This window comes from Salminus brasiliensis, chromosome 20 (assembly GCF_030463535.1).
Source record: "Salminus brasiliensis chromosome 20, fSalBra1.hap2, whole genome shotgun sequence".
Lineage (NCBI taxonomy): Eukaryota > Metazoa > Chordata > Actinopteri > Characiformes > Bryconidae > Salminus > Salminus brasiliensis.
Window position 1 is genome coordinate 33,270,938 of NC_132897.1, and position 24,745 is coordinate 33,295,682.

The 24,745-nt window shown below is 44.9% G+C and overlaps 1 protein-coding gene across 5 annotated transcripts in view; it reads right to left on the reverse strand.

Moving 5' to 3' along the window:
* The window catches only part of unc5db (unc-5 netrin receptor Db), a 169,944-nt gene that overhangs the window by 53,281 nt on the left and 91,918 nt on the right, over positions 1-24,745 (reverse strand). For all 5 annotated transcript variants that reach the window (XM_072665227.1, XM_072665225.1, XM_072665228.1 and 2 more), the window contains exons 3-6: positions 18,026-18,169; positions 14,613-14,716; positions 2,648-2,828; positions 1,158-1,325 (exon numbers count right to left, since the gene is read on the reverse strand). In XM_072665227.1, the coding sequence (XP_072521328.1) occupies positions 1,158-1,325; positions 2,648-2,828; positions 14,613-14,716; positions 18,026-18,169 (597 nt within the window). The remainder of the gene's footprint in view (positions 1-1,157; positions 1,326-2,647; positions 2,829-14,612; positions 14,717-18,025; positions 18,170-24,745) is intronic.

A 24,745-nucleotide genomic window follows, 5' to 3' on the forward strand; every position in this document is an offset into this window, starting at 1 on the left:
ATGGCCTGTGCGATCTTGAAGCTTCACGGGTTGTGTAGGGAGCTATGTATGGTTGTACAATGGCAAACGTCTAAATAAAGCTCAGCTGTTATAACTGAAAAAGCAGATGAAGCGAACATTTACTTCACCTTGAGTTCATCTTTTTGGACCTTTGCTACCCTGATTTTGCAAAGATACTGGCTGGAGCTTCTCAGAAAAGGAGCAGTATAATTTCTCTAGAAAAATGGGACAATGTTTTTACAGATAACAGTCTTTCAGACAGAGTTTGAGGTAAGTGTGTGATGATCTTTATGTATTATTATTTAGAAAGCACTGGAAAAGAAACTGCTTAAGGCATATACTCCCAAATAGCTGGGTACTTATGGAAATAGTCTAAAATCAAGACCCAATGCCAAGACAGATCTGGTATCAAGAGATGCAAGGCTCACGCTGCTAACAACCACTGTACATGGCCTGTTACTGTAAGCAGTATATATATATAATTGTATATAACTGGTCTCTTATTATGGAAATTCAGTTGTACTGTACCACAACTAATTATTCTCCAGCATTTATGTTGGTGAGAGTAATTTGATGTGCCTCGTGTACACGGCTGCAGCGAAACAATTTTCTTTCTGGGATCAATAAAAGTATAAATCTAATCTAATGTCATCTAATCTAAACGGTTTACTGACCACAGCTGCAAAGTGAATCCTGACTGTTAAAACTGTTCTGTAATATTGGCAATATACACAATTTGGACAAAAGTATTGGGACTTTCAAAACCTTTATTTACTAATGTATTATTATTTAGCTATTTTCAAAAAGAAGGTACATCATAACTCACTTTTTCAAGCGTAATTCACGTACATTCATGTAAGCGTCTACCAACCCACAAATATGACAACCCTGTCAGTTTTTGGGCAGCTGCTTTAGAGAGAAAACAAATTATTCAACACAGCAATCGGATTTGCTTCGGCTTCTTCCTTTACAACCGCCTGCTAACAAGTATACCGCCCCTTATCTGAGCAGCTGCAGCCAAAGCGGAGTATTAAAGGCAGCTGCTGGTCAAAAAAAGGCGAACTCAAGGCGAAGTAAACATGGACAAATGAGCACGATTTGGGACCAATCGTGTCACAGATCACCACGTCTTGGCTTACTGACTGCCCAGCACTGACCTGGACAGAGGGCGTTGCAGGTGCTCTTCTGCACAGACATCCCCTCGCAGAACGCCCCGCCGTTCAGCGGAGCCGGGTTAGTGCAGGTCCGAGAGCGCTTCTGCACCCCTCGACCACAGTCCACGCTGCAAGGAGACCAGTCGGTCCACAGAGACCACCCTCCATTCACTGGAAAGAGAGAGAGAGAGAAAGACAGAGTGACAGAGTTAATAAGGCTTCATAAGGGTTCTTAGACAACATGTCCAAAAACTTTCCTTATTACTGAACTTTAGTGTTCGACCCAATGGGATTCTGTGGAGAAGCTGCCATGAGCCTTAAGTCAATCAGCAGCCAATGCTGAGGGTACTGGCATGTATATAGTCAATCGTCCCACATCTCCTTCCCAGATATCTCCTCTTGTTTGAAGAAACTCCAGATCAGAGCAGGGGTCCTCAGACACTTTTGGCCTTGAGAGAACCCGAGACAAAACGAGATGAAGCATCAGAGGAAGCAAACGAAGGGAAAAGTGGAGAAAGTGGAGGAAGCTGCAGGTGATGTGCTGCTCGGTTTGTTCCTCTGAAGAACACAAAGACCTCAGAAGTCCAGAAAAGCGCCACTGGAAGGTCTCTTTCTCCTGGCCGGGCTTTGATAAAAGCCGGAGCTCCACGAGGAACCCCGGTGCGCGTCTTATGCAGCCCGCGTCCTTCTGAACGCAATGAAAGATGGGACGGTGGAGACGCCGCAGTTGAAGGACCGCGCAGCATGAATTATTAATAAGCGGTGCTTGTTTAAACGGGATTAAGACGGAGGAGCTTACACCTCCCCGCTTATAAAGACATATTGATTTTTAATGCTACACTGTAATTGAGTCTCTGGGTAATAGCATTAATGATTAAGATTATGGAGCTTTCACAGAGCAGATCATAAACAATTGGTCCTCCACAAGCTCTGCCATTGTAATACTGAGCGAAAAAACACGCTCGGAAGGTCGGACCGTCCACCGGGAATATCAGACTTGACAGGCAGTTGAGGGCAGTTAGCATAATGTTAAATTGCCCATGGCTTTAATTCGGTATCTAACAACAGCGCTACTGAAGCACATTTTCAAGAGATCTGAGGTTTCTATCAGGAGCAGACAAACATGAATCTACTGGCACCATGCCAGACTTGGGCTAGAGGGGGTATAAAGCCCCCCAGCATTGAGCTGTGGATCTCTCTGGGATGATTAACGGTGCTCCATCCAATACTTTTTTTTTTTTTTGGATGACTTGGGGATGAATTAGGTGTGGTGGCGATCCTACGAACATCATGACCTCACTACCTAATGCCCTTGTCGCTGAATGCAATCAAATCCTCACAGCATCACTCCTCCAAAATCTAGCAGAAAGCCTTCTTCCCTGGACAGTAGGTCCAACCAAAGCAGGATAAACTCTGGATAAAAAGCAGGTGTCCCAATACTTTTGTCCAGGGCATTAAAGTGTTTTTTTGTTTGTTTGTTTTTTTTATCTTACCGAAAACGACCACGGTTGCCGTGGCGCTGCGTCTCTTGGCCACGATGTTGCTGGCCAGACAGGTGTAGTTGGCCGAGTCGGACAGCCGGGCTTCGTTGATGATTAGGTTGTGGTCGGCGCGGGTGTCGATGTTGTCGTCGCCAAGTGAGCTCACCAGTTCTTCGTTCTTTAACCACTCGACCTGATAGCGAGATAGAGAGAGCGAGATAGAGAGAGCGAGATAGAGAGAGCGAGAACAAATTCATTTACAGTAATGAACTTCTCCACAGTCTGGTCAGCGTCTTGAAGCTCATTACGGTCATCCAGGAACCACCAATTTCACAATGAATGGACCAATAGAAATGCCCCAGAATGCAGGTTACTGTACAGAAATGTCTTTCTGGGGGCTCATTTTTCGGGGCACAGTATCTATAATGACCTGGCTGACCATCTGGGTAGAGGTTATCGTGATCACCACTCCTGCAACGAACAGGTTCCTCTAATAATGATCAGGGAGCGCCTTCAATTGTGTTTTACTGAAGGAGTCGCTGTAAAAGATGGTTCCTGGATTGCTGTAATGAGCTTCGAGCCACTGACAAGACTCGTGGTAAAATCTCTTTACGTCGACCTCCACTGACCTCCACATTTTGAAAATACCATGTTTTTTGATTTACAGGTTATCAAGGGTGCATGAAGGCTGGCCTGTGTGACCAAACATGTTTGAAAACATCACAGAATGCACAATGAAATCTCGTTCAGATCCCTCCGAATCATTCAGGTGGATAGCGTGACGTGGCGGTGTGGGAAATGACTCGGTGATGGTGCACAGAGGCAGTAAACTGCGCTGGTTTAATAATGGACAAATGTGTTACCACATCCTGAACTGTGTTATTAGGGATCTGGTCCATTCAGTCGTCAGAAGACCGAATCTATGACTAAAACAGCGCATTCCTTTTCAGAATGGACTTAATGACAGTCAGCAACTCAAATAACAGCCATTCAACTCCAGAGCTGAGCTGAGCCATCGCCCCATTAAAGGAGAAGAGCAGATTACAGGGCAGAAATAGCTGCTCTTACAGGTTAATCGGCACCCAGAAAGCAGTCAGTCACAGCCTCCTCCTGGCTGCAAACGAGGAGCTGCAGAATTACACAACTGCGTGTTTGCCTTTACAAACTGCTCTAATCCTGTTGAGGCTGAGAAGCCATCTCAAACATGTGACTCTGGTTTACCCAGAACTAATGGAAAAATAAATATAGACACACACACACACACAGGCATACAGCAAGGTCGCGAGCTACGAGCTAACAATTGCAATTCTCCATCTTCCCTCCTGCTGCGGGAGGAGAGCTCGTCAGCTGTGGCGGGCTCTTTCAGCCTCGCCTTAGCGCTTCCGATAGCGCTCGGCATTTTAACCGCATGCCGTTTATGCTTCATTCAATCCGTGCCCCGGCTCCGCCCGCTCAGCCCCGTCACACATCCACGGCCCCTTTCAGACGCCCATTTAGACCCAGACACAGAGGCAGAAACGCTGACGTGTAGGAGAATGAATTAGCAGCTAATGAGCCCAGCATGATTACGCTTGCACGGCACTGACTAACGACCCAACTAGCCTCCATTCATTCTTAGCAAAATTAGCACGTTTAGGGGGAGGGGGGACCAAAACGCCGGTTTTAATGAGTAATCTCTCGTTTCAGTGAGCTGTCCGATTGGTTGGTTGGTTGGGTCTGCTATCCCAGCCTTAGCATCACTAGCCCAGCCTCGCTACCATGGCGTTATCCACAAGCCATGCTGATGAGTTCCTGAGTGTCGCTAGCACTCAGTGTTGGACTAGCCCAGTGGATTGAGTTCATTGTAACAGGCCGAGGGGAGAACTGTGACAGGTAGGGCGTGAACTGTCTGTGACGGCGGTGACATCACTTCCTTGCTTGTGAATTCAGGCTGTGTTGAGACGTGCCGGGAGCGGAGGGAAGCCGAGGAGAGATCAGAGGGCCGCTGGCTCCGGTCTGAGGACTAATTAATGAAAGTGAAATTTTAAAGTGAGGGCTGCGGCTGCTGGTGACTGAAGTCGGTCCCAGGGCTGAACGGAGTGCCAGCGCCGCGCGTTCTCTTTTGTGTGTTTACCGCCGGTCCTTCTGGGAAATTTGGGAGCTGAAAGAGGCAATTAACACAGAGCGAAGGCGAGCCTCACCGGGACGAGCCTCTCTCACTCTTCTACATGCTGGAGGTGCCCTCTTTCCCTCTCTCTCTCTCCCTCTGCTCTCTACTCACATGCTTTCTCTCTCTCTCTCTCTCTCTCAAATTTTCTCCATCCTTCCCTCTACTCATGCTCTCGCTCTCTCCCTCTTTCTCCATCTACTCTCCCTGTTCCTCTCTCTCTCTCTTTCTGCCCACTCTCCTTTCTCTTCTCAATCTCCCCCATCCTTCCTCCCTCAGTACTTCCCTCTATCATTACTCCAGAGCCCAGAGAGAGAAAGGGGGGGGGGTTTGAGAAGAGAAAGGAGAGAAAGTGAAGGAACGAAAGAGCGAGAGAGAGCGCGAGAGAGAGAGAGAGAGAGAGGGGGGGGTGGTGGAGGAAGGGGGAAGGGGACAGATACAGATTAGCTGCAGGAAGTGTGTGTTGGGGGGTGAGGAATGAATGGTCTAATTGGCACATTTGTTTCAATTAGAGCTCATAGCAGCAGAGGGGGGGGGGGGTGTTGGGGGTAAGGGAGGGGCTGGCCCTGCAAGGGTCTGCTGATTTCATTAGCGCCTCTGACCTCCTGATTACAGGATGGGCTCAAAGATTCACCTCACAGGGAGGTTTCCAGGTGCTTGGAGCTACGCTGACTGGGTTTGCCGTGTAATGAAGCTGCAAGCGGAAGCGTACTGATAATCATCTGGTGTAATAAGTTCCTGTGAGGGAGCTTTTAGAGATTGAATCACTCGGCAAAATGTTAGCCAAGGTGACTTGAAGCCTTGATCGGTACCACTGGAACAGTGTTGGCATGGTTTAGGTTGTATGTCATGGATGGGCAGCCATTGGCAGGTTTAGCTCTGACCCATCTTGCCTCTCATATGGTATTCCCCAGGGCTCGGTTCTTGGCCCGTTACTGTTTATTATATATAAACAGATATGTGTTATATATAAACAGATATAAAAAGTTTATTATATATCAACAGATGAGCTCAAAGCCCATATGCCACAGCCATCCATGTCCAGAAGTCCCAGGCATAACTGGACTCAATCTCTCTGGATGGATAAGACAGCCCTATATTTCCTCCCAATCACTCGGCAAGATGTTAGCCAGGGAACGACCCAGCGTGAGTTCACAGACTGCTGTGCTTTAGTCTTTGTGGAATCGTGGCTTAGCGACAACAGTATTTAGTATTTAGTATTTAGTACAGGAATTCTCTGCCGTGCTGATAGCCGCCGTGTACATACCACCTAGCGCTAGTGCTAATGCTAAGGAGGCACTGTGGGAACTGCATTGGGCCATCAGTGATCTGCAGACCAAACATCCAGACGGACTGTTCATTGTCGCCGGAGATTGAAGGTGACTCTGTTAACCTGGAGGGGTATACAGCATCAGTCACTGGCTACATCAGCAAGTGTATTGATGATGTCACTGTCTCCAAGACCATCACCACACGCCCAAACCAGAAGCCGTGGATGACTCCTGAGGTGCATGCGCTACTGAGGACCCGCGACTCGGCCTTCAGAGTGGGTGACAAGGCGGCCCTGAGGAAAGCAAGAGCCAAATTGTCACGAGCCATCAGAGAGGCAAAGCACACACGCCCAGAGAATCCACAGCCACTTCAAAGACACGGGTGACACGCGGCACATGTGGCAGGGCATCCAGGCAATCACAAACTACAGGACAATGCCACCGTCCTGTAACAGTGATGCCTTCCTCCCCGATGCCCTGAACGACTTCTATGCACGGTTTGAGGCACACAACAACACGTTGGTGAGCAAAATCACACCCAAGCCAGACGAGCAGGTGTTGTGCCTGACAGCAGTGGATGTGAGGAAAACTCTGCGCAAAGTCAACCCACGGAAAGCTGCAGGACCAGACAACATCCCCGGCAGAGTGCTCAGAGAGTGTGCAGACCAGTTGACAGATGTTCTCACGGACAGCTTCAACGTCTCCCTGCGCAGCTCCACTGTCCCAATGTGCCTCAAGACCACCACCATCGTCCCCATGCCGAAGAAGTCCATGGTGTCCTGCCTCAATGACTACCGTCCCGTTGCTCTCACGCCCATCATCATGAAGTGCTTCGAGAGGCTAGTCATGAGGAACATCAAGACCCAACTGCCCTCTTCATTGGACCCCCTGCAATTTGCATATCGTCCCAACCGCTCCACAGACGATGCCATCACCACCACCCTTCATCTCTCCCTTACCCACCTGGAGAAGAAGGACACCTATGTCAGAATGCTCTTCATAGACTTCAGTTCAGCATTCAACACCATCATCCCACAGAATCTCACCAGGAAGTTAAGCCTGCTGGACTTCGGGTGGACTCCCACCTGCTGCTTTGATTAACTGCTTGGCTGATATAAAAACCTGGATGGCAAAGAATTTACAAATAAAATTCTATCATTATTATTATTATTATTACTTTTATTATTATTATTATTATTATTATTATTATTGTTATTATCATCATCATGTGTAGACCTGATTAGCAAGGTTAAAGTTTTAATTTCAGGGGGACTGTAATGTAAATAGACACATGAATACACAACGTAGTGTCTATTGTTATCAATGTACAGCGAATCAGTGCTAAACGTACGGCTTATCAATGAGCATTTTACACCGTTTGAAGTGACTAAAGTCCCGACGTTCAGCTGAACCCGTTGTTTCCACCTAATTAACCAAATCTCAAGCTGATATCCGTGGTGAAGTAGGACTGTGTGGCGTGTGGGTTTGGAATCATGAGAAAATCGGATCACTCGTTAGAAAAGACGGTAATGCTAATGACTTCAGCCAGAGTTAGATCATGTGGAACAGGGAGGTGGTGATAGCGTGTGGGTATATATGTGTGTGTGTGTGTGTGTGTGTTTGTTTGCATGTGTGTGTGTGTGTGTGTGTATGTGTGAGACAGAGACTATAGCTAATTAACACAGAGAGTGTGTGTGTGTGTGTGTGTGTGTGTGTGTGTGTGTGTGTGTGGGAGTACAGTGTTGAATAGCTGAATAACTTTTCAGAGTAATTATTGCGATTAAGAGCTGTACCTCAGACAGAGCTCTTCTGGGAACGGGAGATACCGCACAGTCCCTAAACACACACACACACACACACAAACACACACACACACTTCGACTACACAATCTAGACCTAGCAAAAGTCGAAGTAATTCTGAAGACCCCAAATAACACACACACCCACACACACAGCTGTCATGTTATACAGAAACGGCACACACTGTCACCCCAACCAGTCTTCTCCAATTCCATCTTTCAGTGTTTATGTACATTATCCACTACATATTACTCAGTATCTACTATGACTTATTCAGTATCCACTATACACTATTCAGTATCCACTATGAACTATTCAATATCCACTATGAACTATTCAGTATCCACTATACACTATTCAGTATCCACTATACACTATTCAGTATCCACTATACACTATTCAGTATCCACTATACACTATTCAGAATCCACTATGAACTATTCAGTATCCACTACATATTACTCAGTATCTACTATGACTTATTCAGTATCCACTATACACTATTCAGTATCCACTATGAACTATTCAATATCCACTATGAACTATTCAGTATCCACTATACACTATTCAGTATCCACTATACACTATTCAGAATCCACTATGAACTATTCAGTATCCACTATGAACTATTCAGTATCCACTATTCACTATTCGGTATTTGCTATACATCATTCAGTATCCACTATCCACTATTCAGTATCCACTATGAACTATTTAGAATCCACTATGAACTATCCAGTATCCACTATGAACTATCCAGTATCCACTATGAACTATTCAGTATCCAATATACATTATTCAGTATCCACTATGAACTATTCAGAATCCACTATGAACTATTCAGAATCCACTATGAACTATTCAGTATCCACTATGAACTATCCAGTATCTGCTATACATCATTCATTATCCGCTATGAACTATTCAGAATCCACTATGAACTATTCAGTATCTGCTCTACATCATTCAGTATCCACTATGAACTATTCAGAATCCACTATGAACTATTTAGAATCCACAATGAACTATCCAGTATCTGCGATACATCATTCAGTATTCACTATGAACTATTCAGTATCTGCCATACATCATTCAGTATACACTATAAACTATTCAGTATCCACTATGAACTATTCAGTATCTGCTTTACCTCATTCAGTATCCACTATGAACTATCCAGTATCTGCTCTACATCATTCAGTATCCACTATGAACTATCCAGTATCTGCGATACATCATTCAGTATCCACTATGTACTATTCAGTATCTGCTATACATCATTCAGTCTCCACTATGAATTATTCAGTATCTGCTATACATCATTCAGTCTCCACTATGAATTATTCTGTATCTGCTATACATCATTCAGTATCCACTATGTACTATTCAGTATCTGCTATACATCATTCAGTATCCACTATAAACTATTCAGTATCTGCTATACATCATTCAGTATCCACTATGAACTATCCAGTATCTGCGATACATAATTCAGTATCCACTATGAACTATCCAGTATCTGCTATACATCATTCAGTATCCACTATGTACTATTCAGAATCTGCTATACATCATTCAGTATCCACTATAAACTATTCAGAATCTGCTATACATCATTCAGTATCCACTATGTACTATTCAGTATCTGCTATACATCATTCAGTCTCCACTATGAATTATTCTGTATCTGCTATACATCATTCAGTATCCACTATGTACTATTCAGTATCTGCTATACATCATTCAGTATCCACTATAAACTATTCAGTATCCACTATGAACTATTCAGTATCTGCTATACCTCATTTAGTATCCACTATGAACTATCCAGTATCTGCTCTACATCATTCAGTATCCACTATGAACTATCCAGTATCTGCTATACATCATTCAGTATCCACTATAAACTATTCAGTATTTGCTATACATCATTCAGTATCCACTATGTACTATTCAGTATCTGCTATACATCATTCAGTATCCACTATGTACTATTCAGTATCTGCTATACATCATTCAGTATCCACTATGTACTATTCAGAATCTGCTATACATCATTCAGTATCCACTATGAATTATTCAGTATCTGCTGTACATCATTCAGTATCCACTATTAAATATTCAGTATCTGCTATACATCATTCAGTATCCACTATTAAATATTCAGTATCCACTATGTACTATCCAGTATCTGCTATACATCATTCAGTATCCACTATGTACTATCCAGTATCTGCTATACATAATTCAGTATCCACTATGTACTATCCAGTATCTGCTATACATAATTCAGTATCCACTATGTACTATCCAGTATCTGCTATACATCATTCAGTATCCACTATGTACTATTCAGAATCTGCTATACATCATTCAGTATCCACTATAAACTATTCAGTATCTGCTATACATCATTCAGTATCCACTATGTACTATTCAGAATCTGCTATACATCATTCAGTATCCACTATAAACTATTCAGAATCTGCTATACATCATTCAGTATCCACTATGTACTATTCAGTATCTGCTATACATCATTCAGTCTCCACTATGAATTATTCTGTATCTGCTATACATCATTCAGTATCCACTATGTACTATTCAGTATCTGCTATACATCATTCAGTATCCACTATAAACTATTCAGTATCCACTATGAACTATTCAGTATCTGCTATACCTCATTCAGTATCCACTATTAAATATTCAGTATCTGCTATACATCATTCAGTATCCACTATTAAATATTCAGTATCCACTATGTACTATCCAGTATCTGCTATACATCATTCAGTATCCACTATGTACTATCCAGTATCTGCTATACATAATTCAGTATCCACTATGTACTATCCAGTATCTGCTATACATAATTCAGTATCCACTATGAACTATCCAGTATCTGCTATACATCATTCAGTATCCACTATGTACTATTCAGAATCTGCTATACATAATTCAGTATCCACTATGAACTATCCAGTATCTGCTATACATCATTCAGTATCCACTATTAAATATTTAGTATCCACTATTAAATATTCAGTATCTGCTATACATCATTCAGTATCCACTATTAAATATTCAGTATCCACTATGTACTATCCAGTATCTGCTATACATAATTCAGTATCCACTATGTCTTATCCAGTATCTGCTATACATAATTCAGTATCCACTATGTACTATCCAGTATCTGCTATACATAATTCAGTATCCACTATGTACTATCCAGTATCTGCTATACATAATTCAGTATCCACTATGAACTATCCAGTATCTGCTATACATCATTCAGTATCCACTATTAAATATTTAGTATCCACTATTAAATATTCAGTATCCACTATGTACTATCCAGTATCTGCTATACATCATTCAGTATCCACTATGAACTACCCAGTATCTGCTATACATCATTCAGTATCCACTATGAACTATCCAGTATCTGCTATACATAATTCAGTATCCACTATGTACTATCCAGTATCTGCTATACATAATTCAGTATCCACTATGAACTATCCAGTATCTGCTATACATCATTCAGTATCCACTATGTACTATTCAGAATCTGCTATACATAATTCAGTATCCACTATGAACTATCCAGTATCTGCTATACATCATTCAGTATCCACTATTAAATATTTAGTATCCACTATTAAATATTCAGTATCTGCTATACATCATTCAGTATCCACTATTAAATATTCAGTATCCACTATGTACTATCCAGTATCTGCTATACATAATTCAGTATCCACTATGTCTTATCCAGTATCTGCTATACATAATTCAGTATCCACTATGTACTATCCAGTATCTGCTATACATAATTCAGTATCCACTATGTACTATCCAGTATCTGCTATACATAATTCAGTATCCACTATGAACTATCCAGTATCTGCTATACATCATTCAGTATCCACTATTAAATATTTAGTATCCACTATTAAATATTCAGTATCCACTATGTACTATCCAGTATCTGCTATACATCATTCAGTATCCACTATGAACTACCCAGTATCTGCTATACATCATTCAGTATCCACTATGAACTATCCAGTATCTGCTATACATCATTCAGTATCCACAATGAACTATTCAGTATCCGCTATTCATTAATTAATACAGTATCCATAAATCATACAGTATTACTTTGAATTATTCTGTGTATATTGTGAATTATTCCATGTATATTATGAATGAATCCGTATATATATTATACATGAATCAGTGTCCACTACAGATTTCTCAGTAAATATTAAGAACTATTCAGTATCAATCATCTGGGTAAAGAAGTATTCGTCCGATAATCCAACAAAAATGCATGAAGAGCTGTGTCCTGTCCTGTGTATCCATACTGTACACCCAGCTGTAGGATAATTAGGATAAATAGTGTGTGATCCTACAGTGTCAATTCAGTGATCTGAGATATATATATATATATATATATATATATATATATATATATATATATATATATATATATTATCTTTTGTTTTATTTATTTATTTATTTATTTTTAATAAATGGGGCCAGAAGGCTCTCGTGAGCGATTGAGTGCAAGGAGGCTTTGATTGAAGAGGCATTGGCTTCTTCAGCCGAGTGCGATGCCACTCCGATCTCTGCGCACATCCTTTCAACAGGCTGCATAATGGAATCACTAATGCAATTCTTTCTCTCTGCCAGAGCCACTCCACACACACACACACACACACACACACACACACACACACACACTGAACACTTACTACCAGCTGTCGAGAGGTGGCTGAAGGTGGCTGAGCCCCCCCCCACCCCCCCGGCCCGCTCAGGAAAAGTGTGCATGGAAGAAGCTCCCAGCTTTCAGCTTTCAGTCTTTACCTTGTTTGTTTATTTACTTAATGTATTTATTTATTTACAATAAATGGACAATAAATGGAGGTTACTTGAAGAAAGAATAGGTAGCCTTCACATTTCCAGCACTGGTAGCATTGTGTGGCCGAGAGTCCCCTCTGGAACCAAACAATCGACGTCCCTTGACCTCCACTTAAACCGAAAAGGGAACGCCATGGCTCAGAATTAGCCTCGGTGTTGGCAGCTCAAGGCTGGAGGACCCATGGCTGAACTTGGCGTAGTGAATTTCAGCAAATTTCGATTGGTCCCATGCACGGTGCATGAATCGAGAAAGCAGCCAATCCCGCCTCATCGCAAGCCTATGGTTATTTGATTCAGTAGGCTTGAATCTGCGACAGTGTTCCTCGGCTCCCAGATGGGCCAAGCCGAGCCGAGGCTGTTTCTCCAGGCAGTGCTGCCGTCTGGAAATCAAGGGTAAGCTTAATGCAACATAAAACATAATGGGCCATTCTGAGCGGGTGCAACAGACTCGCGGCTGCCGCGCCATCGCCGAGCAATCTGGACTCCCCCGCACGGCCTGAACGCGGAGTGAACGAGGGCCGCTGCTTTGCATAGCACAATCGCTCTAGCAGGGACCACCATAACGGCGTGAATCAGTATAGAACTCCTATATCTCTCTAAAGGTCATGCCAATTTCTTTGTGCAATCCGTTGGCGGCGGCGGCGCTGGAGTCTGTGGGACAATTTGTCCGTGTTCATTCAGGAGAAGGTGTGTGATATTCACACAATGCTGCCGTCTGAAAGGGAAGCCAGACAGAGAGGAAGAAGAACACTACAGGACAGGAGCTACGGGAGAGCTGGGATATTCGGTACGGGCCGTACAGAGTGCCATGTGTCATCAGTGTTCACAGAGGACCAGCGCTGACCAGAGAAACGTCCAGAACAGAGAGCAAAGAAGCAACATTTAAGCAGTATAGCAGTAAGAGAAAGAAAGGACCCCCCCTTATCGGGGTCAGGGGCTGCTCAGGCAGATGACATGTGTCTGTTTTATCTGCGTGTGAGTGTGTGTGTGTGTGACCCCCATTGTGTCCAGCTCTGGTAAAAGCCTGACGTGTCCGCTCATGTCAACAGTGTTGGAGATAGCTGACCTCTATCAGCGGACAGGCAGGAGACGCTAGTCCAGTCAGCCAGAAAAAACAGAGGAATCGCTCTCTCTCGCTCGCTCTCTCTCTCTCTCTCTCTCACACACACACACACACACACACACACACAATCAAAATGTTGTCATAATATTTGTCATAAAATATCAGTCGCGTAATATTTGAATGAATGAGTGGAAGTAACAGTAACAGTATGCCCTGATGTCAAAGCAAAAGTACACACTGATGTAACAGTAACAGCATGTGCTGATGTAACAGTAAGAGTACAAGATCGTTACGGTAACAGTACAAACTGATGTAACGGTAGACGCTCATGTGGCGGTAACCATGTGTACGGTAACAGTATGAGCTGATGTTACAGTAACAGCATGGGCTGACGTGACAACAGTATTTTCCGGTGTAACAATATCAGGACAAGCTGATGTTACAGTAACAGCATGAGTTGATGTTGCAGTAAGGGAAAGGTCTGGCGTCACAGTAACAGTATGGGATGGCATAACACAAAGGGCAGAGAGAGAATACTAATATGAATTATGCTAATATTAAATTTGTATGATTTATCACTCTGGATACATCATCCTTTAAACAGTGAGTTTATGCAGTATGCATTTGAACTGTTTTTCCTCCTTAAAATCCCTGATTCTACACTTCTGAACTGCAGCGTACACACAAACACACGTGCATGGTGCCCTCTCCGGACGCCCTCCCCCGCTGGGAGCTGTGTCAAGAGGCTGCTTGACGTGGTCTTACCTCTGCGGCGGGGACGCCCTCTGGGGGCCGGCAGTGCAGCACGATCATCCCCTTGATTGGCACTTCCTTCCCCTGTGGGTCCTGCTCAAAGTTCTTGCGGAGGTCTGTTGGGGAAGATAAGAGGCAGCTGTCACGGCGGGCAGGAGCCGGTTCTATCTCTCTGCCCATCTCTCTTGCCCCCACTTCCTCTTTCAATACTCCCACGCCCCCCACCCCTCGACCACCACCAACCAGCCTAGTGCCCTTGGGCTCCAGTCAACAACCTTGGAAAGCCAGACAGGAAGGAAGGGAGGGAGGGTGAAGAGAGAGAGAGAGAGAACGAAACAGAGGGAGGGAGACTGGCAGTAGTTACATCATGTGCTCCCAAAATGTACAGTCATATACAAATGTTCGGGCCCCTGTTTAAACTAGTGCATTTAAACCTAGCGCATTACACGCCATTACACTGCATAATACATATAATTATAGTGAATTATACGGCACAATTTTCTTTTATTGGCTGCATATTACATGCCATGATGTGCTGTAGTACGTGCCATTTGTTATGATTTTGCAGTACATACCCTTAGCATTGCATATAATGCATACTGTTACATCAGTGCATACCCTTAGCATTACACGCATGCATATGATTACTGTTGCATCAGTGCATACTGTTACTGTTACATATATGCACTGACTTAACAGTAACTACCTGCTGCACTAATGCAAGAGCATGCACTGATGTACCATAAATAACCATATGCATGGATCTAATGCCAAGATATGCACTGATATTACAGTAACAGTACACACTGATTTGACAGTAACCATATGCATGGATCTAATTGTTAAGGGTCAGCACTGATGCCACAGTAACAGTATGCACGGATGTAACAATGTGCATTGTAATGCTCGGGGTATGCACTGATTTAACAGTAACAGTATGCATATATGTAATGCTAAGAGTATGCACTGATGTAACAGTATGCACTGATGTAACAGTATGCATGATGTAATGCTAAGAGTATACACTGATGTAATAGTATGCACTGATGGATGTAATGCTAAGGGTATGCACCGATGTAACTAACAGTATACACTGATACAACAATATGGATGTATGTAATGCTAAGATTATGCATCGATGTAACTAACAGTATACACTGATGCAACAATATGCATGTATGTAATGCTGAAAGTATGCACTCATGTAACAGGATGCATAGATGTAATGCTAAGGGTATGCACTGATGTAACAGTAACAGTATGCATGGTTGTAATGTTATGGGTATGTACTCATGTAACAGGATGCATAGATGTAATGATAAGGGTATACACTGATGAATTTCTGGTAGAACATAATTAATAGCAGTAACTACCTGCTGCACTAATGCAAGAGCATGCACTCATGTCACAATAACCATATGCATGGATGTAATGTTAAGGGTATGCACTGATGTAACAGTAACAGTATACATGGATGTAATGTTAAGGGTATGCACTCATGTAACAGTAACAGTATGTATGGATGTAATGTTAAGGATATGCACTGATGTAACAGTAACAGTATGCATGGATGTAATGATAAGGGTATGCACTCATGTAACAGGATGCACAGATGTAATGATAAGGGTATACACTGATGTAACAGTAACAGTATACATGGATGTAATGTTAAGGGTATGCACTCATGTAACAGGATGCACAGATGTAATGATAAGGGTATACACTGATGTAACAGTAACAGTATGCATGGATGCAATGTTAAGGGTATGCACTCATGTAACAGGATGCACAGATGTAATGATAAAGGTATACACTGATGTAACAGTAACAGTATGCATGGATGTAATGATAAAGGTATACACTGATGTAACAGTAACAGTATGCATGGATGTAATGTTAAGGGCATGCACTGATGTAACAGTAACAGTATGTATGGATGTAATTCTAAGGGTATGCACTCATGTAACAGTAACAGTATGCATGGATGTAATTCTAAGGGTATGCACTCATGTAACAGTAACAGTATGCATGGATGTAATGATAAGGGTATGCACTGATGTAACAGTAACAGTATGCATGGATGTAATGTTAAGGGTATGCACTGATGTAACAGTAACAGTATACATGGATGTAATGTTAAGGGTATGCACTGATGTAACTAACAGTATGCATGGATGTAATTCTAAGGGTATGCACTCATGTAACAGTAACAGTATGCATGGATGTAATGATAAGGGTATGCACTGATGTAACAGTAACAGTATGCATGGATGTAATGTTAAGGGTATGCACTGATGTAACAGTAACAGTATACATTGATGTAATGTTAAGGGTATGCACTGATGTAACAGTAACAGTATACATGGATGTAATGTTAAGGGTATGCACTGATGTTACAGTAACAGTATGCATTGATGTAATGTTAAGGGTATGCACTGATGTAACAGTATGCATGGATGTAATGTTAAGGGCATGCACTGATGTAACAGTGATGTACATCTGGTAGAACAGGATTATGAACCAACCCTGGGACTTCTTTAAACAAGACACTGGCAGTAAAACACTTTCAGTGATTTAGTGAGTAAATAATACAACACGGAGACAGTGTGTACTTATAAATATTCACAGCTTGATAAAGTAGATGCTCCTAATGTCACTGTTAATATTAGCCAACACCGTGCTTCGCTTTCCCTCACCGAGTTCAGCTCCACAGCAGCTCTAATGCTTCCAGAAGCTGAAAAACAGAAAACACTAAAGCCTACACGCTTTGACGCGTGATGACAGTGGCTCTTATATAGAACCGTCCATCTTAAGATCTCTTTAACCAGGCCAAGACCCATCTTAAAACCCCAGATGAATGTTTGAGTTGTCACGGTCTTCACTGAAGAACCCTTGACGAACCCAAAAACATAGAAATCAGATCAGTGGAAATTCCTCATTACAGCACCCGGATTAGCACTGGGAGGCAGAAATGGCCCCGAACATGCCTAACAATAAGAATATCAAATGAAGGCCATGAGATGGAACTAATACGTCGAGAAACATGAATTGCGGAGCCGCGCTGGCAGTGTAATTCAACGAAAGGCGAGGCCGAAAACCGCCCCCCGTGGCTTATTTCCTCAACAAGAGGGACTGAGGAGCCTTTTCTACATAGAATCGGAGCTGTCAGAGGAGCGGAGAGTCCAGGAAATGAATCCCCTCTCTTTAGCTTAATTCTTAACCCGGTCTGTGGGTTTCTGAGCTGTCCTGTTTATGAAAGGAGTTTAGCGCAGGCTGTACGTTCCACCAGCATTAGCCTGGAAGTTTGCCTCGGGCGAGCGTCCTTCACTTCGCAGCAGCAGGAGGAACATACTGTTCATGTTGTGAAATGCGTTGGTGCTGCATGATGCGATGGTGACCGGTACATGCGGCAGGGCAGGACTCACAGGCTATGCGCACGGTGGCTTTGCGACTCTTGGAGGTGCCCAGGTGACTCCAGGCCACGCACAGGCACCAGTAATCCTCTGGACCGTGGAAGTCCTCCACCTGCTGCCGGGACACGTTAATCATCACCTCCCGCACCTTCAGGCCTAAGGGCGAAAGAGAGAGAGAGAGAGAGAGAGACTTTTTATACAGCAAACTTAAAGTACACAGTATGAGCTTTCCCACAACGTGCAACTGGTGTGTCTGGTGTTCCCAGATTCACCCTCCCACACCGGGTTTCAAAAGAACGAGGCTTTCTTCAAGGCTGGAAGTCTGAAGAACCACATAAGCCTGCCAGGGCTGTAATGAGGGGGCTGGAGAGAGAGGGGGAGAGAGAGAGGACACTTGAGAATGAATGCAAGGAGTGATATGGATTATTGTAGAGCGACGGCGATGAATCTCACCAGCAACGGCTCCCTCGGAGAGCTGAGAGAAATGATCACAGGCGTCAGCTGACCTTTATAAGCTCATTAACAAGCTCAGATTCTTCATGCAAGCAGTTCAGTTCTGCTCCAATAACAAACAACCATGTTCAGGTGGTGAGATCTTCCTGATCTCTTACTGCCGGTTTGACTGATTGACTGATCCACAGAGAAGCCACTCAATAGCCCGGTGTTCCAAAGCTTGGGCAGCAGCCACAGGTAGGCAGGTAAGCTCTACCTGGAGCCAATGACCAGCTTCCACCGGATGTGGAACCAAACATGCCCTGGCTGGTCGTCTACAACCCGGATGAGGATCCTGAAGCGCTGCGGCGACCTGTGATGGCTCTTTTGTAATGTCTGAGGGCAGTGCAGTCACTGAACCCCGTGCTTTGAATTCTTAAAATGACGCATGAAGCTCCATAACGGCGGCGGTGGCGGCGGTGGCGGCAGCCACAGTCTGACAAAATGAACTCATCTGGGACATCTGATCAACATTCAAAAAGAAAGCCTCTCTGTCTCCATAACTGGTAAAAAATTTAACGACCTTTGTGGTTGGGGTGGTGTTTTTTTTTTTTTTTGTATTTTTCGCCTCCCCTGTCTTTCCTCCTCACTCACTGCCCTACATAAATCCAGCTTCATCGTTCCCCTGCTCCGACTTTCTGAGTGCATTACAGATAAAACACACTCGCTCTCCCGGGAGATTACCGCCGCGTAGTCTGGGCCACAGATCACTAACAAGACGAAAATAGCTTGCTGCAGCTGCATTAGCCTAATAGCACGGGCGCCTGCGACGCATGGCTACAACAGAGGCCTCAGTGGCGGCAACACCTGCCGGATTGATCACGGGCACGAACACGGCGCCGATCTACGAAACCTGGGGAAATTTGGGGGGAATTTGGGTTTAGCTTTCTGAAGATTCGGAAGGCCGCGTTCCTCAGCATGAACTTCCAGAAGAACAACAAAAAAAAGAAACGATATATAATAGATATTGCCTATATTCAGATTTGTGACTCGATTCTGCATCCGCAATGCCTTCCATTTTTAATGTGACTCATGGGCTTAGGGGTCTTTCATCTGTGGTGATTTTTTCCATTTGATTTTTAAATATTTTTTTCAACCCCCCCCCGCCCTCCCTCCAGTTTCTCGGAGCTTCTCCAGCCCGCCAGGCTCACAAACAGTGGATTAAAGGGAAATGTGCTGCGCTAAAGGCAATAACAAAACATCTAGTCCTCCTTTATCACCCCTGACTCGGGCAGCTTCAGACGAGGCCCCCCGCTAATCTGACATGCTCCCTGGACGCCCCCCCCCCCCGCGCCACAGGGAGAAACCTCCCCATTTCTTTCCCAGATAGAGATTAAATGCGTCTTAAGGCCGCCAACGGATTAAACGCTGTTGCTTGGGAATACAAAGAGGAAAAATCAAAAGCTAGACATGTCATGGATGTAAACAAACGCTCAGCTTTAAAAGTGTACATTGGCTCGTCAGCGCCAAGATGGACTCCCAGAGCCTTAGAGGAAGAGGAACTCGGTCATCAAGAGACAAGCACATTCAGCACCATGGACAGCGGCGGAATTGGGCCTTTCGCCTTTAACCGTGGCAATCAAGCACACACAGTGACGGTGCGCATATGTGCCCAGAACGGTGACGCCTGGGGAGCAAGGAGGGTGAAGGGCTTTGCTCAAAGGCCCAGCAGCGTCGGCTATCTTCTGGAGAAGCAGAACTTCAGAACGTTTGTGATTGGTCTGTGAATTCCCTGGCCTGTTAAACCTGTACCATAAAGGCTAGAGAAGTTGCGCTTCTCAATAGTTCACTGGTTGTAGGTTCAGGTCCGGATAGGACAGTGTCTTGGTCTAGACCCGGACAGCGGCCCACCTGTTGATGGCCTCTGGAGTTGAGTCGAGTGCTCTAGGATGAGTGAGAGTCTAAGTCTAAGACTAATGTAGCTAAAGGTTGTGTAAGTTACAGATCACAGTAGCTTAAAACACACTAGTTTAGCCGTTAGGGTCGCTAACTAACTTTCCATCCAAACTACATGAAAACCAAGTAGATGCCCCTGCTTGTTGGGGGTGGGGAGGGTTGGTATCTCTGTATCCAGACCATGTTTATATTTTCTACTAGATGATCTGCAGTAAAATCCAGGAGGGCATCTTAAGGGGATACTTCACTCATGTTCTCCCAGCTGTACCACACCTGACCCAACTCTGCAGCCAATACTCCAAGCTCTTCTGAATTGGCAGTGTTGTAGCATTTATGCTACATGCTTTTGTGCAGTGCTGTGGCTCACCGGCTCTATAAAGCGTCCCAGCGGCCATCAGGCTTTTTCAATCTGCATGCGTTCAACCACCTCAAGACATCTCCATGGTTACTTCTCATATCCCAAGAGGATGCAGAGCATCAGCAGTGTGCATCAGCATGTGTTTGTTCTTAAGTCGTCATAGTACCGGAATTGTGGTACCACCGAGATCATGATGCATGATAATCCAAAACAGACAATGGTGGTGAAAGCACAGCCCCTTTGGGAAAGCCATGGCCCACATGTAAATGTTTCCTTAGCAATGTGAATTAGCACTGTAATCAGTTACAGGGGCCAAAGACGATGCTATCATCGACGTATCTGCAACTTCACTACAACAGAGAGCATTTGCCAGCAGTCTTACATAATGCCTCGATGCGTTTGCGGGGCCAGCCTTTGCCCTTGTAGCAGTCAATTCCAGCCTGTACACTGACCCAAGAAGCTACTAGACGATGACGTCTAGTTCAGCAGAGTTGTATAACCCCTGACGGCTTGAGGAAAGAGCTAGTTTCAGCTGTTCGGGGTGCAAAAGGTCACCAGAGTGTTCACCAGATCCACTTGTTTATGTGTCCTGGAAAGTCCTTCATCTAATCATAACCCAATAAGTGAGTTGCTGGGTGTTCACAAGAAAGAGAGAAGAGGTGCGAAGCAAACAGCTCACTTCATCAACGGCCATCCCCGAGCGTTTTTCTTGGGAAGGGGTCGGAAAAAAGAGAAATCATTACAGAGGAGGAGGAGGAAGAGGACGACAGAGGCAGAAGAAAGCAGCGTGATATGCCGGCCCTCGCCGCACCGCTTGCTTATTGATCACGGAAGCGGACGGCCTTCACTTGCGAGCCGCCACCGGCACGGTAGCATTAGTTGGGATAAACAAAGCGGGACGGGCGCCTGGTGCTTCATGGACGTGCGATGAGACACGCACATTATTCATTGTGCCCCGGAGACGGGCCATTGACAGAAAGGCATGGGGCGGCAGGGTAAAGATGCAGGCGGCGGAATCATGACTAATGACTGCACATCATCTTACCTGAAAGAGGAAAATATGAGCTGTATGTTAATCGGAGACGGTCGCTCGTTTTTTTTGGTTTTCTTCTTCCCGGAGTCTTGCCACTGCCATTTGAAATTGAAAGGCGAATTTCCTGGAGACGTACGGGACAGGTGCAGAGCCGGGGAGAGATGGCACGCGTGGGGAGGGGGAGGGTATGGGGGCGTCACCGCTCCTCTGTCACCTGCCAGCTCTGTTTGTTTACAGGAGGAGCATCATTGATGGGGAGCACTTACAATAAAGCGGCAGCTCTCCAAGATGACTTCAGCCTCGGCTTAGCCTTCGCCTTCGCCTCTTGCTGTCGCTGCTTGACAAAGACTTAGAGGAGGCAGGACAAGTCGGGGGGAGGCAAAGCCCTGACGATGAGCATGAGCTATGAAAGGAAATCCAGTGGTAATACAGGAGCGCTGTATGACAAAAGAATCCAGCCAGAATCCCAATACCGATAGCAAGTAGCACAACAATGCTTGATAGGATCAAGGATCCTTGGTTAACACTTGCTCAAGGCAGGTCAACCACAGACAAAAAAGACGGACCTGGGACTTGAACCAACAGCTGGAAGGTTGTGGATCTATCTTCAGTTACCACCAAAGTTTTGCAGAGATGCGAATTACTAAGGGACGTTGTGCTTGTCTACAACAATCAAAGGAAAAGTGATACCAGGCCATGCTTTGCTCCATTTTTCTGCAATTTGCATCCACCTTGCCCGAGGGCACAACCAAAAGCACCCGAGACAGTCCCAGGACGTGAACCAACAACCTTCCGCTTGTTAGCCCACATCTTTTACTACCACGCTACCAGCCACAGAGGGAAAGGCTGACTGCAAATTCAGGCTAGCTTTAATGTGTCACTCCAGATGTGCTGCCAGCAGACAGTTTATAGGATTGGACAGCAGAGAGCAGCACATAGACAGGCCGTGCCTCTCCAGAGGATGCCCCCTGATGAACCTGCTGCGTGTCGAGGATTATCCAACACGAGCGCTGGAATATGAGTGTAATCCCTGGATGAGGCAGGCTAATCAGAGCAGGGCTCGCTTGGGTTTTTCATTTTCTCTCCAAACAACGCGCAGTGCTCATGGCTTTGAACTTCCCGAGAACCGACGCGAGATGCAGCGAGACATCTGTGAGGGACAGCGGTCCAAGTTTCCCGCCGACTAATGTACAGTATTAAGCTGAATTAATCCAGGGCTTATATGTTTTTAATAAGCTCTTTAGATCAGTGTCTTCCAGCAGGGCCTGTCGTACTCTAAAAAGCTTCCTGAGTAGCCTGGAAATAGACTTCTTAATAGCGCTGCCCAGTTTCTTACACTGAGCTTCTGCCACATGTGTGATGTTCCCAGCTCAGCTCTAATGCAGTAGCAGCTGGGTGCCCATGCTGCGTTTTAATAGGCTACTGTCTGTATGCAGCTAACATGCAGTGACACGTATATACATTACCCACCTCCTAATAACACCCCACGCTGAACCCAAGCTGTGAGGCGCATAATGCAGGCCCGCAACTCACTACAGTGCCGCGTGGCGCCTAATCTTCTATACAGCACTGCCGGTAGAAGGGATTCTCGGGGGTCCAGGCGGAGATCTCAGCAGCGGTGTGCCCATCCGACGAATGCCCACCCTAAGCAGAAACATGGCTTTTAACACAGCTTCCAGCCTGCTCACACACTCCAGGGTGCCCTTCGCTTGGCATCTCGCCGCCCTCGTGCAGAAAGTCATGTTTGCCCTTCGCTTGCCTGCACTGCCGGCTGCTCTCTGGAGGAGTACAGCAGAGGTTCGTATTAGGCTGACATCCAGGAATTCTTTTGCCTGCGCCTGTGCCAGGACAGGGTTGGGGGGGGAGGCGTGAGGGAGGTCTTTTGGTCAGTTCCTTCTGGGGCAGGCGTGGGACAGTGTGGCAAGCAGCACGGTCAAACAGAAGGGCTGAGAACAGGTCGGGTCTAGTACGCTGGCTAACCCATTTAAGTCACTGCAATGAGAAAAAAAAAGCCGCTGGGTGTAATTGGACGTGAAGCATTTCTCGCTCATAGGTCACTGAATCGAGTGGAGAGTTTGTGTGGAAAATACAGATTCTAATCGATCGATCCAAACCATATTTGTGTTTGTAAAGCCTTTGGTACACTACAGGACTTCTAAATCTGTAGCAGATTCTAGAAAGGCCGGGTATCTCGCATCTTCATGTTAGGATGTGGGTGGGAAGAGTTAGCAGGGTCTGTACATGTTGGCTTCTTCTACGAATTTCCGTTCCACCTTGGTGCTGCAGTATCGGACATGTACTTGCACCAGTATGTAGCTGACGCATCCCCTAAAAGCTGCATTTGTCGTGCTCGGTTTTCATCGGCTATTGACGGGACCCTTTCAGATTGATAAGGAGAGATAAAGCCCAGGCATTTGAACCCGCATCCTTCCGGTTGTGGGCAGACATCTTTTACCGCTGGGCTCCCAGCCATGGTAGGAATAGAATGCCCTCTAATTGAGTGAGGGGATGATTGGGGATGGATCTCAGCTACCATCCTCACAGGCCAACTGTGGGGCAGCCCTGCTCAAAACTTATAATAGATGCTTAGCTGAATCAGGGGTGCTGGAGCAGGGATAACACCAAAACACGCAGAGAAGCGGTACTCCAGGACCAAAGCTGGAAACCGCCGGATAAGAGAGCTCATCAACTCAAAACGTGCTTTGGCTTCCAGATTTCTGGCCCTCTGCTCCATTAACAGCGTGAAGGGTTTCGATGCTGAGGCCTCCACAAATGACACAGAGTATGGGGCTTGCATCCAATAAACAATTACTGTGAATCTATCCTCCATTGAACAGTACAAACACTGCTGATGCACCGGACAGTGATCAAAGATTTCCCCGCTGACACCGCTTTCAGCACCATGGACAGCAGCGCGCTCAGCTGGGAATCAGACGCTCCCCTGTTCTACTGC